The sequence below is a fragment of the Herpailurus yagouaroundi genome, unplaced genomic scaffold, assembly GCF_014898765.1.
Source record: "Herpailurus yagouaroundi ecotype Mexico unplaced genomic scaffold, PumYag 222, whole genome shotgun sequence".
NCBI lineage: Eukaryota > Metazoa > Chordata > Mammalia > Carnivora > Felidae > Herpailurus > Herpailurus yagouaroundi.
In genome coordinates, this window is record NW_024412453.1 from 7,201,555 (window position 1) to 7,217,570 (window position 16,016).

The 16,016-nt window shown below is 45.8% G+C and overlaps 1 protein-coding gene across 1 annotated transcript in view; it reads right to left on the reverse strand.

The window, feature by feature from the left end:
- BMERB1 (bMERB domain containing 1) overlaps nt 1-16,016 on the reverse strand; it is a 123,386-nt gene that overhangs the window by 49,195 nt on the left and 58,175 nt on the right. The window contains exon 2 of the mRNA XM_040458970.1: nt 8,898-9,021. Within this exon, the coding sequence (XP_040314904.1) occupies nt 8,898-9,021 (124 nt within the window). The remainder of the gene's footprint in view (nt 1-8,897; nt 9,022-16,016) is intronic.

Here is a 16,016-nt window from a genome sequence, read left to right on the forward strand (position 1 = left end):
CACACTGGGCATGGAATCTACTTTAAATTTTTTTTTTAATGTTTATTTACTTTCGAGAGAGAGAGAAAGAAAGAGAGACAGCAGGGGAGGGGCAGAGAGAGAGGGAGACACAGAATCCGAAGCAGGCTCCAGGCTCTGAGCTGTTAGCACAGAGTCCGATGTGGGGCTCGAACTCACAGACTGCAAGATCGTGACCTGAGCCGAAGTCGGGACACTTAACCGACTGAGCCACCCAGGTGCCCATGGAGTCTACTTAAAAAAAAAAAAAAAAAAAAAAATCATTCTCCAACTTCCTAGGTCTTTTTTAGCTAAATACAGCATCCAGATGGAAGTTTCTGAGAATAAACAAGGTTGTATTTGTCAGGATTCTCCCATGAAATAGAAGCAATAGGAGACTTGTTTGATTGATCTGTTAATTAATTATAAGAAAGCGGCTTATGTGATTGTGGAGGCTGAAAAGTCCCAGGATCTGTCATCAGCACGCTGGAGACACAGGAGAGCCAACGGTATAGCTCCAGTCCAAACGCCAGCAGGCTCAAGCCTCAAGAAAAGTCGATCTGTTAGTTCCAGTCCACAGGGAGGAAAAGATCAATATCCCAGCTCATCAGTAAGGCCGGCAAAGTTCCCTCTTACGCAGCCTTTTTGTTCTATTCAGGCCTTCAACGGATTGGATGAGGCCCACCCACGTTGGGAAAGGCAGCGTGCCTTACTCTGTCTACTGATCTGAATGTTAATCTTACCCAGAAACACCCTCATTGACTCCCCCAGAGTAATGGATGACCCAGCATCTGGCCACCCAGTCAATTGGACACATAAAATCAACCATCACAAGAGCCTAATATGGTGATCCCCCTCCCAGCTCACCAGAACCCAGGAGGCCCAGGGGAGATCCTTGGAGCTAAGAGAATGAAGTCCCTGATGGTAAGGTCATCTGAGTTCCCAGAGAGAAGAATGTCCTTCCAAAAGACAACTTGGAATAGCAGAAACTTGTCGAGTGGGGGCCATATATCTTTCTCCATCTGATCAGCCCAGATTCCTACCCTCGCCCCTACCTTCCAGCACACTTAGAAACTCAAGAGGATGCAGTCAGAGGTCCAACCTGGACCGTTCTCCTCCCTCCTCTGTTCTTCTCCATCCATTTCCTGCCCCCCTTTCTCCTTCCCTCCCCCCTCCTCAATTTCCTGTACATTTTGTTCAAGACAAATTGTTTTCAGATCTTCTGCATCTGAAGCCATCTCTTCCCACCTGATATGTACGGTGGCTCTTGCAACAGTGACCTGTTCTTAGGAAACGCTATTTAAAACCCAAAGTGTTGGGGCGCCTGGGTGGCGCAGTCGGTTAAGCGTCCGACTTCAGCCAGGTCACGATCTCGCGGCATGTGAGTTCGAGCCCCGCGTCAGGCTCTGGGCTGATGGCTCAGAGCCTGGAGCCTGTTTCCGATTCTGTGTCTCCCTCTCTCTCTGCCCCTCCCCCATTCATGCTCTGTCTCTCTCTGTCCCAAAAATAAATAAACGTTGGAAAAAAAAATTTTTTAAAAACCCAAAGTGCAACCAGTGTGACGCAGGACTCCCGAATGTGGCTAAGATGTGTCAAGTTACATAAACGCGCATGCTTCATTCTGCCCTTGGCTTGAAGCTTTTCCTAACAGACTTCAGAATTATCAGCTCATTAAAGACAAAAAAAAAAAAAAAATGCAGGTGCATAAAACATTTTTAAAAATAACAAGAGTAATAACAAAGTCAAGGCCCCGGGGTAGAGTTGGTCGTAATGGTGGAGAGCTGCTCCCCAGCTTCTCGGGGAGAGGAGTGTTTTCTGAGTATTCTCTGGAGATGACTAAGCAGCCCCGATCCCTTACTCTCCCTCAAGGTGCAGTGCTGACAGTCAAAAGGAGGAAGGGGATTTTGATTTGCTTATTTCCTAGGAAAAGCCACCCATGTTCATACACGTCCTTGCTACAGTGCTCCCAGGGAAGCGTCAATGCCCCTATTGTACAGAGGGGGAAACTGAGGCTGGAACAGGGCTAAAAGAAACTGCTCCAAGCCACAGAGTTGGTAAAAAGTAGAACCGGGGTTCAAAGCCAGTTGACAGGCCCCATAGCGTGATGGTTGAGATGGACACCAGGAGTTATCATTATCTGCTCTTAATGGACACTGTGCAATCCTAGGCAAGTTATTCGACCTCTCTGTGCATCAGTTTCCTCCTCTATAAGATGGAAAATAGCCAGGGAGGGAAGATGTTATCTATCTGTATAGTTGTAGTGAGGATTAAATGAATCAAGGCAAGTAAAATATTTCAAACAGTATCCAGCATGGCAAGTATAAAAAAAAGCTGGCTATTTACAAGTCATGCACTTTCTACCCTCCCAACCTGAAAGTCTGCCAGATTCGAGGGCTTGGCCTCTTCACCATGCTGGGTACTTCTTAATAAATTTTTTTAATGTTTATTTATTTTATTCTTTTTTGAGAGAAAGAGAGCGACGGGGGGAGGGGCAGAGAGAGAGGGAGACAGAATCCGAAGCAGGTTCCAGGCTCTGGGCTGTCAGCACACAGCCCGACCCGGGGCTGGAACTCACAAACCGCGAGATCGTGACCTGAGTCAAAGTCAGACGCTTAACTGACTGAGCCACCCAGGTGCCCCTGGGTACTTCTTAATAAAATGAAGTGACTGGGGTCCAAGCCCAGACAACGGAAATGCTGAAACGCAAGGGCTCCGCTCCTGAGCTCCATCCTTCACACACCCCCGCCTCCCCTGCCTGTTGCAGTTCTGAGTCTCCCTGATTAAAAGCTGCCACTGCCCAGGGCAAGCTGGGAGACAGAGCACGCTATCCCTTTTATGAAAATCCAGCAAGCAGGTGTAAAATGAAGATAACCACCCCCTGCCCCTGCTCAGAGGCAGAAGATTCTTAATTATCTGAGACCCAGATAAACAGCAGGGCCAGGATTGTACAGAGGATGCAAAAATGCTGAGGCAGGCAGGCACGGGCTGCAGAATTCTGCGAAGCTAATGGCGCGATTCAGTGCTTGGAATTAAAGGTGAGAAAATGAATCCGAGGTTGTCGGCAGCCTCCGTAGGACAGGATAGGGACATGGAGCAGAAGTGGGAGGGACAGGAGGTGGGCAGCTCAGAGGATCAAGGAGAGAAAAAGCGGACTTAACGCTTTATCTCTGGGACATTTGCCACCTATTACAGAGGCGTTTTGGTGATACTGGGGGGGTTATTGACTCATTCAAATGAAACTCATAAAATTACCAAACCTCAAGAGGGAGAGCTCCAATGACCATGTAGCAACCTACAAACCAGAGGACAAGCTAAGGAAGACAGTGAGCGAAGATACACTGTGCCCTCCAAGGTCACTCATAGTCCTTCCCTGAACCGTACCTTAGTCGAGGCGAACAGGAGGCTGCCCCTGATTCATCCTTCCATTAGTAAGCACTTTTCATAGCTTATGTGATAATGTGTGCTCAGGGCTGGTCCACTGGAATGGTTCAATAAATGTTGATTTCTATGGTCCCTGGGAACCCTTACAGGGCACTACAGCAAATTCCTAGCAGGTTGACTTACAAAGCTCACCGCCTAAGTTAGAGCTCATCACTCTAGGTTCCAAATAAATCACTTATCTCCAGAGAAAGTATGGAAAAGTCCTGAGTGAGTCCTGTTTACTGAGCCTGCCTCAGCTGAATTCTTTCTATTTCTACCACACTTAATTCAAGATGGCGGAACAAGACAAAACCCAGTGTGGGATTGTGAGATTATGGGATTGTGCGTGTCCAACCAGGAGTTTGAATTTGCATTCTCGAGTGCTGGGTGAAGAAGAAAGGAAATAAAAAGTAAACAGCAGTTCTTTTGTGCTCTGTTATGCGCCCAAGGACACAGACCGAGGACATGGGAGAGCCAGGAAGACCCATGAGTCCACTTCTCATGAATCCATGCTAGTTCTCTGTGGATTGGGTAAATCTCCCTCTTCTAGTTCCTCACCACCCTGGCAAGAGGATTGTTGAACCAGCAAGACAAGAACATGGAAACACAAATGCTAAACACTGGGGGGGGGGGGTGCTTGGGGGGCAGCAGCCATTGGACCCTTTCTTAAAAGAGTCAATGTAGCAGGAGACAGTAAATGTGAGAAGACACCCTCAACCATGAAATATGGTCTGACTCACATAGCCTCCACAGGAGCTGATGGGTATTAACTTGATTACTTTGGAGGAGGTGTGACAAAACCAATCTCATCCTGGTTATTACAGCTACAGTCATTGGGACTGTTTCAGTCCATGACTGTCACATTCCTGTCACTCAGAGCTTCCCCACCTGAGTCTGCAAATGCTTAGTTAGGTCTGAAATTCTATTTCCTTCTTATCCTATGCCAAGGACCCGTGTGTGTGTGTGTGTGTGTGTGTGTGTGTGTGTGTGTGTGTGTGTAGGGAAGTTGTTGGGGTAAGGATGGAGTGTGAAAGAATAATTTATTGCACATTCAACAAATATTATTTTGCTGAATAAATGCTAGGTGCTGTTCAAGATTCTGGGAAGACAGAACAGTAAGGAAGATAAGATTCCTACTCTTGTGGTATATACTCTATGAAGTATTTCTTTCGTTTGTTTCCTCATTCACTCACTTAATTCTCTGGAATCATTGCACCCTAGCTTGGCTACTTCATAGCCAATGCAACCTCAGGCAAAATTTTTAACCTCTGATTTTCTCTTCTCAAAGGGACACAAGAGGGGTGCTTGGGTGGCTCAGTCACTTAAGTGTCTGACTCTTGGTTTCGTTTCAGGTCACGATCTCGTGGTTCATGGGTTTGAGCCCCACATCGGGCTCTGCACTCACAGCGTGTGGGATTCTCTCTCTGCCCTTCCCCCATTCACAGACTCTCTCTCAAAATAAATAAACCTAAAAAAAAATAAAAGGGATGCAAAATAGGGCCCCTCTAGCTGTGTAAGGGCCTGGCTCTGAGAAATAGCTAGGAAACTGAATCAAGAATGGCCCATGCCTGTCCTGCTAGCCTGGGAGGCCGCAGGATGATGGATAAGGCAATTGTTCAGGTCTGAGTGGGCACTGATCTCTAGCCTGTCCTTCCGGGGTCCATCACGTGCCTCTCAGATTGACAAGGTGGGTGCACCTCCAGGCAAGGTTATGTACTACCCCAGGCTGGAGCTGGGGGCAGCCATCAGCTTCATCCACTATTGTCTGCAGGCTGCCAGCAAGACTCCCCAGGGGCCTGGAAGCCGGCCGCTCCCTTGAAGAATGTCACTGAGCCCCTCTTCTGTCCTGACTACGCCGACATCCTCCTGTATTCTTTGAATAACATGATTCATTCAAGTATCTACTGATGCACTGGTGCTAGGGTGGTGAGCATAGCTGCTTTCAAGCATCTACAGTTGACATCTGTCCCTAAGTGGGCATGATGGGGAAATTCAGTGAGGTCACAAGTCAAGAGTTTCATGCAGTGCTTGGCCCAGAACTAGAGCTTAAACGTGAGCCATTCTTGTCCTTGTGCACTCAGTGTGACACCTTGTACACTCACTGGCGTGTACCATATGCTGGGATACTGTATGTGTGTGTGTGTGTGTGTGTGTGTGTGTGTGTGCATGTGTGTGCACCCGGTGCAAAGGTCAGTCGATGCAAAGTGGCAGCCATTGTTCCTGTAGCAGCAAAAGCAACCTCTGGTCCCTCTTGAGCACCTGCAGGCTGAGGGAGCTATTCGGTACTTTCTAGAACTCATATGTTTTCTGTCTCTTTTCTTTTGAAACAGGAGAAGGATATTATAAGTGTCAGTCATGTAGGGTATTTTTTAAACTGGAGAAAATCAAATTTAATTATGTAGTATGCTGGCTCCATAAGAATACGAGGCCCAGTCATGTGCTTTTAATGTTAAAAACTATCTATATATGAGAACAGAAGCTTAATTATAGTTTTAGAACCAAATATAAGTGTGATCCTCACTGCGAACATAAAGAAGTAAAAATTGGAAGTATAAAAATAGAAAAAAGATGTGAAAGCAAGACCTGGGCACTAATTTAATTCTGGTGGATAGTATATCCTGATTAAAGGTTATATATTAAGTAATAGAAGAAAAGTGGTAAAACTGTCCACCAGAATGAATAAAAAACATTATTGGGGTGCCTGGGTGGCTCAGTTGGTTAAGCATCTGACCGGCTCAGGTCATGATCCCGTGGTTCATGGGTTTGAGTCCTGCATGGAACTCAGTGCTGACAGCTCAGAGCCTGGAGCCTGCTTCCGATTCTGTGTCTCCCTCTCTCTCTCTCTCCCCCTACCCCGTTCATGCTCTCTCTCTGTCTCAAAAATAAATAAAACGTTAAAAAAAAATAAACATTAATAAAAAGGGAAATTGTTTAAAAAATAAAATAAAACAGAGGAAGAAAGACTTTTAATTTGCACATATACAGTAGTACAGGCGCACCTCCCTTTACTGTGTTTCACTTTGTGACGCTTCGCAGATATTCTATTTTTTACAAATTGAAGGTTCAAGACTTAGATGGAGGAAGTCACTGCAGATGTGGTAGAAATAGCAAGAAAACCAGCATTAGCAGTGGAGCCCGAAGAAGGGACTGAATTGCGACAGGCTCTTGATGAAACCTGAACCGATAAGGAGCTGCTTCCTATGGAGGAGCCAGGAAAATGGCTTCTTGAGGTGGAGTCTCCTCCCGGTGAAGGTGCAGGTGGTCGAAATGACAACATTCCATCCACTTCATGGATGAAGCAGAGGCAGAGTTTGAGAGGGACTCCAGATGTGAAAGGAGTTCTACTGTGGGGGAGATGCTAGCCAGGAGGAGTCCCATGTACCACAGAGAAATTGTTCGCGGAAGGAAGAATCCATCGATGGAGCAGACCTCATTGTTGTTGTATTTTATTTATTTTTAATGGCTTTTTTTTTTATGCTTCTTTTTGAAAAAGAGAAAGAGAGAGAGAGGGAGAGAGTGCAAGCAGGGGAGGGGCAGAGAGAGAGGGAGACAGAGGGTCCCGAGTGGGCTCTGTGCTGACGGCAGAGAGCCTGCAAACTCACGATCGTGAGTCAGATACTTAACCGACTGAGCCACCCAGGCACCCCAATTGTTGTTTTATTTTAAGAAACTGCCAGAGCCACCCCCACTTTCAGCAACCACCACCCAATCAGTCAGGAGCCGTCAACCTCGAGGCAAGATCCTCTACCAGCAAAAAGCTTACCACTCGCTGAAAGCCCAGACGATGGCTAGCATTTTTTGGCAAAAAAAGTATTTTTTCAAATTAAGGCATGCGCATTTTTTTGGAGACATAACACTATTGCACACTTAATAGACAACAGTATAGTGTAGCCCTAACTTTTGTATGCTCTGGGAAGCCAAAAAATTCATTGTACTCACTTTATAGCCATATTCACTCACACTCACTTTATTGCAGGGGGTCTGGAACTGAATCCACAATACCTCTAAGGTATACCTGTAGAATTTATAGACTGTGGCAATCTCAAACTCTCCTGTTGCCACTGAATTCTCAATCCTTCCATACTTTTTCTCCAGAAGTTTGAGAGCTGGCTTTCCCTTTGTCCTGACTCCATCCACGAGGAAGAGCAGCATGGAGATTTCAGCTTTTCCCAGAGCCTGGACTTTGTGGTCTACTCGCTTATGTGGGGTGACTATACCCATTACTCAAATCCAGTAATGGCCGTTCTGTGGGCAAGCCCCGAGAATCTACGTCTGGTTCAGTGGTCTCCCACATACCTCAGAGACACAGAATTTCCTGCCACTCATCTGTACTTGTGTGCCCCACAGGCACCTCAAACTCATGTCCAGTCCTGGCTACCTCAGTGGTTGGAATCACCTGATTTTTGCTGATACTTCTCCCACACAACCAATCCTTCCTCAAGTTCTTCTGAAAAACAAAACCCCAAAAAACATGACAAGGGAGGGATTGTTTGTCAACACTCATGTACTCATGTTGAGTACTCATGTACTCGACACTCATGTATTCCCAGATCAAAAGGAAGAGGTTTCTTATCTGTAGATGGGGGATGTTCTAGAACTTTCCTCGAAGGGCTCCTGTGAGAAGGGATATGGGCTTCTTGTGCATGTGAAGCATTTAGGACAGGGACTGGCCCACACAGAGAGTCGAATAAATGGCAGATGTTACTACAGTGGTCCGTCTCATGGGCTGAGAGAGAAGGGCACATGATGCAGTCCATGCAGAGGTCATATAAGGAGAATATGGGTTTTGAAAGCAGGAAGAGCTGGATCTGAATCCTGATTGTTCTATTTACTAGCTGGGAGGCCCTGAACAGGTTAACTTCTCTGAGCCTCAGTCTTGCTCATCTGTAAGACAGGATAATCCCCTAACTGGCCTCAGTGAAATCACTGAAAGAATGGGTAGAATGCATATCTTCCTCCAGTGGAGACAGGGTCAAATCATGTGACTCTGAGGTTGCCAGTGACCCCAGGAGAGAAGTCTTACCATTTCCCCCCATTTCTCAACTGAGAGAAATGTAGCCCAGAGAGAAGCTGTCCAAGCTCTCCCAGTTTTGTTGGATCTCAGAACTATCTGAACCCTGAGTGTGCGCTCTTAACGACACGGGCACAGGTACCACCTCTGGGTCCCCATCTCTGTCTGTCTGTCTGTCTGTCTCTCTCTCTCATCCCTTTCCTCTTCTCAAAAGGAAAGCTACAAAGAGCTTGGGCTTTGGAGTCAGACTGGCTTGAATTCCATCCCAAATTCAGGTCTTGTTTATAAGGGAAGGCTCTGATAGCCATTTCTCCAGGCAGTAGTGAGAATCAAGTAAGACTTTTTAAACGTACATAATGCCTTCATGCCAGCGCCCAGCCCACAGTCATAAAGAGCAAATGTTAGTTTCTCCGGGTGTCCTCCCCTCCACACCCCTTCCTTTCCTCGGCCGCCTCCCCGAGGCACTCACATAAACCTGAGCTCAGACTCCCGTCGGACCAAGACTTCCCGGAGACGCTGAATTTTCGCCATCTCCAGCTCGATCTCCTCCGGCATCATGGTTGTCTCTGCCATGGAGATGATGTCCAGCTGATCTGTGCAGGAGACAGGAATCGTAGGCGTCAAGACCCCAAGGCCACGCCGGTTTTCAAGAATTCCCTTAGGCTAGCCCTTGTCCCCATTCCACGGGGCAGCCTTGCCCCAGCGTCCTTGACACTCCAGGAGGGTGCACGTGTGTGTTTATGAGCCAGCCCTTTGGAAACTGGGAAAGACGTTTTCCATGTGAACCCTGTTATGAACAAGAGGAGGCTCTGCTGGCTCACCAAACCTGTTCAGGTTCTATATATGGTCTTGACAGTCCCTGCCTGGTCCCAGCTCCTGAGTCTCTGCTCTCTTTGACTACAGCCATTTATCCCTGTCCCAGCCTCAAGACCATGGCCAATGTTAGGCAGAAGATCATTTTATAATAATTATTTTATAGCAATACTCTGAATTATTATCTTACAAGAACACCAAGTAATGTAAGTCATAGTAATATGAAGTAAGACAAGTTTGTTGTAGAAAATTCAGGTAATAGGTAAGCGAAAAAGAACAAAATAAAGTCATCCATGACTTCACTGCCCAGAGAGAACCACTATCCACATTTTGATAGACATTTTTCCTGTTTCATATTTATAATCAGAATTATATTTATGGTAATATACATAAAAGAACATATTTTTAAACTGTGTGTATTACCATATATATGGAAAGACACTACATACATATGCATATATGTATCTATATATGCATGTATATTCATTCACTCGGGCTACAGTAACAAAATACCAGAGGCTGGGGCTTAAGCAATAGACATTAACTTTCTCACAGTGCTGGAGACTAGAAATCCCAGTTCAAGGTCTGGCAGCATCAGTTTCTAGTGAGAACCCTTTTCCAGGCTTGTACATGGCCACCTTCTCACTGTGTGATCACACAGCTTTTTCTTTGCACACACACAGGCAGAGAGCTCTCTGGTGTCTCTTCTTATAAGGACACTAATCCTGTCAGATCAGGGCCCCAGCCTTATGACTTAATTTAACCCCAGTCAGTTCCTCAAAGGCCTTCTCTCCAAATTAGCCACCCTGGTTATTAGGGCCTCAACATATGAATTCAGGGGGGACATAAAGATTCAGTCCATAACAATATGGATGCATGTGTATACTTATATATGTATACGTAATAGCACATATATTGCTATTAACATTTTGGTGTAAATTCTTCCTATATATATATATATATATATGGCAATTTACATGATTATATATAATATATATGTGGTGTGCATACATAGGGTAACACATATGGTTTTTTATGTATTTTCTATGCATAATATTATATATACCCGTACATACATACATTTCACAACAGCAAAGATAAGAAATAATCTAAATGCCTATCAATGGGTGAATGAATAAAAAAGTATATATATAATGGAATATTATTCAGCCACGATGAAGGAGGATATCCTTTGTTACAGCAGGGATGGGCCTTGAGCACATCACACTAAATGAGAAAAGTCAGAGAGAGAAAGACAAGTACTATATGATGATCACTTGTATGTGGAATCTAAAAAGTCAAACTCGTAGAAAACAGAGTAAAATGGTTGTTACCAGAGGATAAAATTGATGTCGTTTAAGAGTTGTTAAGAGTACAGGGGCGTCTGGGTGGCTCAGTCGGTTAAGTGTCTGACTTTGGCTGAGGTCCTGATCTCACAGTTCGTGGGTTCGAGTCCCCCTTCGGACTCTGTACTGACAGCTCAGAGCCTGGAGCCTGCTTCACATTCTGTGTCTCCCCCTCTCTCTACCCCTCCCCTGCTCATGCTCTCTCTCTGTCTCTCATTAATAAATAAACGTTAAAGTAAATAAATAAATAAATAAATAAATAAATAAAACATTAAAAAAGCTTAAAAAGAGTTGTTAAGGGTTCAAACTTGCAATATATAGGGAATACACATATCTTTCTTTTAAAAAACTGGAAAAATGCTTACTAAAATGTTAATACTCCCACACACTATTATATACATATGTATCCTTCATTATACAGGTCTGGTTTTTGTAATATAAAGTTAGGGTCTCACATTTTATTACCTGTTCTTTTCATTGAACATATCGTGAGCGTTTTCGCACATCCTCGGATGTTCTTCCCCAGCAGCAGTGTGAGAGGCTGGGTAGTCTTCTATTTGTGGCTGTATCATGAATCACTCCACCAACCCCCAGGCACTTGGGTTGTTTTCCATTTTCTCCACCACAAACAGCCCTGTAATGAGCATTCTCTAAGCTCAATCTTTACGTGCACCTAAGAGGTGTCTTTAGGCCACACTGCCAGAGTGAGTAGCTAGGTTTTAACGGATACAGATGCTACAGTCTTTCACAGGTACAGCCAAAGATACAGGGGAGGAGATATTCTTGCTTTAGTGAAGCCAATTTCACATGACCTACTCTGCTTGTCCCGTCTACACCCGGCACCTTGGTTCTGCTGCCTGGTGTTTGTCTTTTTCCTTACCTCCAAGTCAAGGGTTTGGAAAGCTGCTGTCTCTCTACCTGTCTCCCTCCTATGACCTGGAGCCCTGGCCCTGCACACTCCTCAGGGGCTGGGGACTGCAGACTTCCCTGAAGTCACCCCCTGCCAGCCTGGATCTCAGAATGTTGCCCACTCGCAGAAGCCCGTATGACTGCTGGGAAACTCCTGATCCTGGGTTCTCCAGGATCAGGGGTAAATTGCCATTCCCTTCAATCATCTACCCCTAATAACATCCATTCCATAAGCCTCCTCTCCACCCATCAGGATCCCCCATTTTGCTGAGGAATCTCGAAGGAAGGGCATTTACCTTTAGCTGATTCTCACCTTGAAATGAATGGCCTCCCTAACACTCTCTGAGATAATTCGTAATTTGTATGAGATAATGAGGATAAAGGCAAGGGGAAGGACCAAGAAATTAGTCAGGGCAAAGAAACGGTGGCATCACAGCCGTAGGTCTGCTGGAGATCGTCTCCCTCCCTACCTGGCCTGGCTTCTCGGAACAGCATCTGTTTCTCCTTATATTTTCCGAGAGCTCCTAGATTTCATAGCATGGACAGTGCATGGTGTTGAGTTGGGGAGGAAGGCAGCGCACAGTGGTCTAGATGGATGGCGGGGACATGGGCAGAGGGAGGAAATGTTAAATCAAGGGTATTCACTATCCCCTCCCCCAGCCCTCCAAGCGCAGGAGGTCCTGGAGATCATGCCGCTGTCCTCTGTCCGGCTGAGCTGGTGCTGAAATGCGGGTGGAAGGGGAGCCCGAGAGGAGGAGGGCGTGAGTCTGAGAAAGAGGAGAGAGAGGGAGGGGGAGCAGAAGATCTGTCTCAGGACTGGGACTTGAGAAGAGAGACAGATGTCTAAGGAGGAATTTTAGGAATTGTCCATGTGACATGCTGAGTCATGATCTCAAGGTCCCTGGAATCAGATTTGGGGTCCTACTGCCCCTGACACCAGACCTAGATGGCTCCCGGGGCTGCAGCAATGAGGTCCGACTTGAGGAAAGAGGGAGAAAGGAAAGGACAGGAGAAAAAAGTTAATATTAATTGAGTGTTACTGCGTGCCAGGCTCTAATCAGGCTGGAGGACCAGCTTGGGGGAGCATGGACTCTGGGCACAGGGTAATAGAGGGTTGTGGGGAGGAGGGGTAGGGGGTGTTCTGGAGTCAGGTGGCCAGAGCTTGTGTCCCAGCCCTGCCCCTCACTAGCTATGTGGCCCAGGAGAGTTAGTTAACATCTCGTGACTCAGTTTCCTCATCTGTAATGTGAGGACAATAAGGGACCCCACCACCCAGGGCAGTTGTGAGGATGGAATTAACCAAGGGATGAGAGCCTCCGTGCATGGTGATGATTCCCTTTGTTATTACCACCAGCCGCTCTGCCGTGCTATCTCTTCTAATCCTCACCATAAGCCAGCGGGATCAAGATGTTCTCTGTTGAACAAACAAGGAAAGGAAGCCCAGAGCTGAGTAAGGAAGGAGCTGAGCCCTTGTCTGCCTCCAAAACGCTGGTGCTTTGCCCCAGCACGGCTGCCCTTTTTGCACACAGGTGCTCTGAGTCCAACTACCACTGTCCATCCACATCTGAGAGTCAAGGGCAGTGTCTTAGTTCCCCATGGCTGCCGTAACAGATCAGCGCAAACTCAGTGGCTTAAAGCAACAGGATATTATTCTTTCTCCGTTCTGAGGCTGGAAGTCCCAGATCAAGGTGTCAGCAAGGCTGTGCTCTCTCCAAAGGCTCTGGGGGAGGGTCCCTCCTTGCCTCTCCCAGATCCTGGCAATCCTTGGCTCGTGGCAGTATTGTTACAACCTCTGCCTCCGTTTTCATGTGGCCATCTTCCCTGTGGCTCTGCGTGTCCTTCTCTGTCCTTTTCTGAAAAGACCCTATTTCCAAATAAGGTCACATTCTGAGGTTCTGGGTGGATGTGAATTTGGGAAGAGCACTATTTAGCCCACCAAAGTTAAATAGCTTGCAATTTAGCAAGCCCCCAATAGCCATGTCAACTTCTCAAAGAGCTTTGGTCACTGCACAAGGAGCCAGCCCTAGCTGGAAGCAGCCCAGGCCCCGGGAAGCAGTCAGGGGGAGGGGCAGAGTTAGAGATCCTTGGTCTGAAGCCAGTCACGGGCTATATGAGCTTGAATAGGCCCTTTATCTCTTAGCTTCTCTTTCTTCCTTTGCAAAATGGGGCTCAATAGCTGCCATGTTCTATGCTGTGGCTGAGACCTCATATGATCTCATTTAATCCCTGTTTTATACCTGATGAATCTGAGGCTTAGAGAAGGAAGTGACTTGGCCAACATCACACAATCAGAATGTTGCAGAGACAGAATGCAAACCCAATGCTCAATCTCTCTCTCTAAACCACATTACACAGCCTCTGGGCAAGGGCTAAATGCATCTATGGATGGGACCCAGCAGATGTAAGTATCCTCATTTCTCAGATCATGGTTCAGATGGGTAATCTGTTTTCCATGGGACAGTTGCTGAAAACAGCAGTACACCCTGGGGCGAAACGTGGGACAAAGACTTAATCACCCACCATGGATTGGCATTTTACCAATTTCCAGGTGCCGAGATGAACATTTAGCATTGACCTGGAACAGAGAATGGGGCTGATACCTGTGTGGAAAAGCCTTGCTCCTGGAAGCTTTCCTTCCCCTGGAGAAACGAGCGAAGCCTAGACCTCACATCAGATAGAAGATAGTTAGAATGCCGACTTGTGGATAGTGCTCTGTGTCAGGCTCTGTGCTAGGCTCATAATAGGCCTCATCTCTTTTAATCTTCACAGCGTCCTGGGTGAGGGGTTAGCAACTATGGCCACAGGCCAAATCCGGGCCCCTGCCTGATTGTGCAAGTAAAGTTTTATTAGAACACTGGTCATGCTCATTGAGGCATTATTTATGGCTGTTTTCACACTACCACAGCAGAACTTTGTAGTTGCAACAAAGACTGCATGGTCCATAAAACCTCAAATATTTACTGTCTGGCCCTTTACAGAAAAAGTTGCCTGCCCTAGATGGTAGATGTTATAATTTCCCCAGTTTAAAGATTTACTTATTTATTCTTGAGAGAGAGAGAGAGAGAGAGAGAGAGAGAGAGAGAGACGAGTGGAAGAGGGGCAGAGAGAGAGAGAGAGAGGGAGAGAGAAAGAATCCCAAGCAGATTCCACGCTGTCAACACAGAGCCCAATGCGGGGCTCAAACCCATGGACCATGAGATCATGACCTGAGCCGAAGTTAGAGGCTCACCTGACTGAGCCACCCAGGTGCCCCCAAAATTGAGCATATTCTATTGCACTGGGTAAGTGGGAAATATCTGTTCTCAAGCATTAGCAGACATGGTGATTATCCGGGCAGCTTGTTAAAAAGGCAGAGTCTCTGTTTCTACCCCAAGTGGCTAGGATAACACCAGGTTACTTCAAGCTGTACTACAAAGCTATAACCATCAAGACAGTATGGTACTAGCACATAAACAGACACATAGACCAGTGGAACAGAAAACCCAGAAATGGACCCACAACTATATGGTCAACTCATCTTCAACAAAGCAGGAAAGAATACCCAGTGGAAAAAAAGACAGTCTCTTAGACAAACGGCACTGGGAGAACTGGACAGCAGAAGAATGAACCTGGACCACTTTCTTACACCATACACAAAAATAAATTAAAAATGGATGAAAGACCTAAATGTGAGACCGGAAACCATAAAAATCCTAGAGAAGAACACAGGCAGCAACATCTTTGACCTTGGCTGGAGCAACTTCTTACTAGACACATCTCTGGAGGCAGACAAAAGCAAACATGAATGACTGGGACTTCAAGATAAAAAGCTTCTGCACAGTGAAGGAAACAATTAACAAAACTAAAATGCAGCCTAGGGAATGGGAGAGGATATTTGCAAATGATATATCTGATAAAGGGTTAATATCCAAAATCCATAAGGAACTTATCAAACTCAACACCCAAAAAACAAATAATCCAATGAAGAAATGGACAAAAGACATGAATAGACACTTCTCCAAAGAAGACAACCAGATGGCTAATAGACATATGAAAAGATGCTCAACATTACTCATCATCAGGGAAATACAAATCAAAACTACAGTGAGATACCACCTCATACCTGTCAGAATGGCTAAAATCAACAACACCAGAAACAACAGGTATTGGCGAGGATACAGAGAAAGGGGAACCCTCTTGCACTGTTGGTGGGAATGCAAACTTGTGTAGCCACTATGGAAAAGAGTATGGCGGTTACTTAGAAAGTTAAAAATAGAACTACCTTATGATCCACAATTGCACTACTAGGTATTTACCCAAAGGATACAAAAATACAGACTTGAAGGGGCACATGCACCCCAATGTTTATAGCAGCATTATCAACAATAGCCAAACTTTGGAGAGAGCCCAAATGTCCACTGACTGATGAATGGATAAAGAAGATGTGTTATACACACACACACACACACACACACACACACACACACACACACTGGAATATTACCCAGCCATTAAAAAGAATGAAATCTTGCCATTTGCAA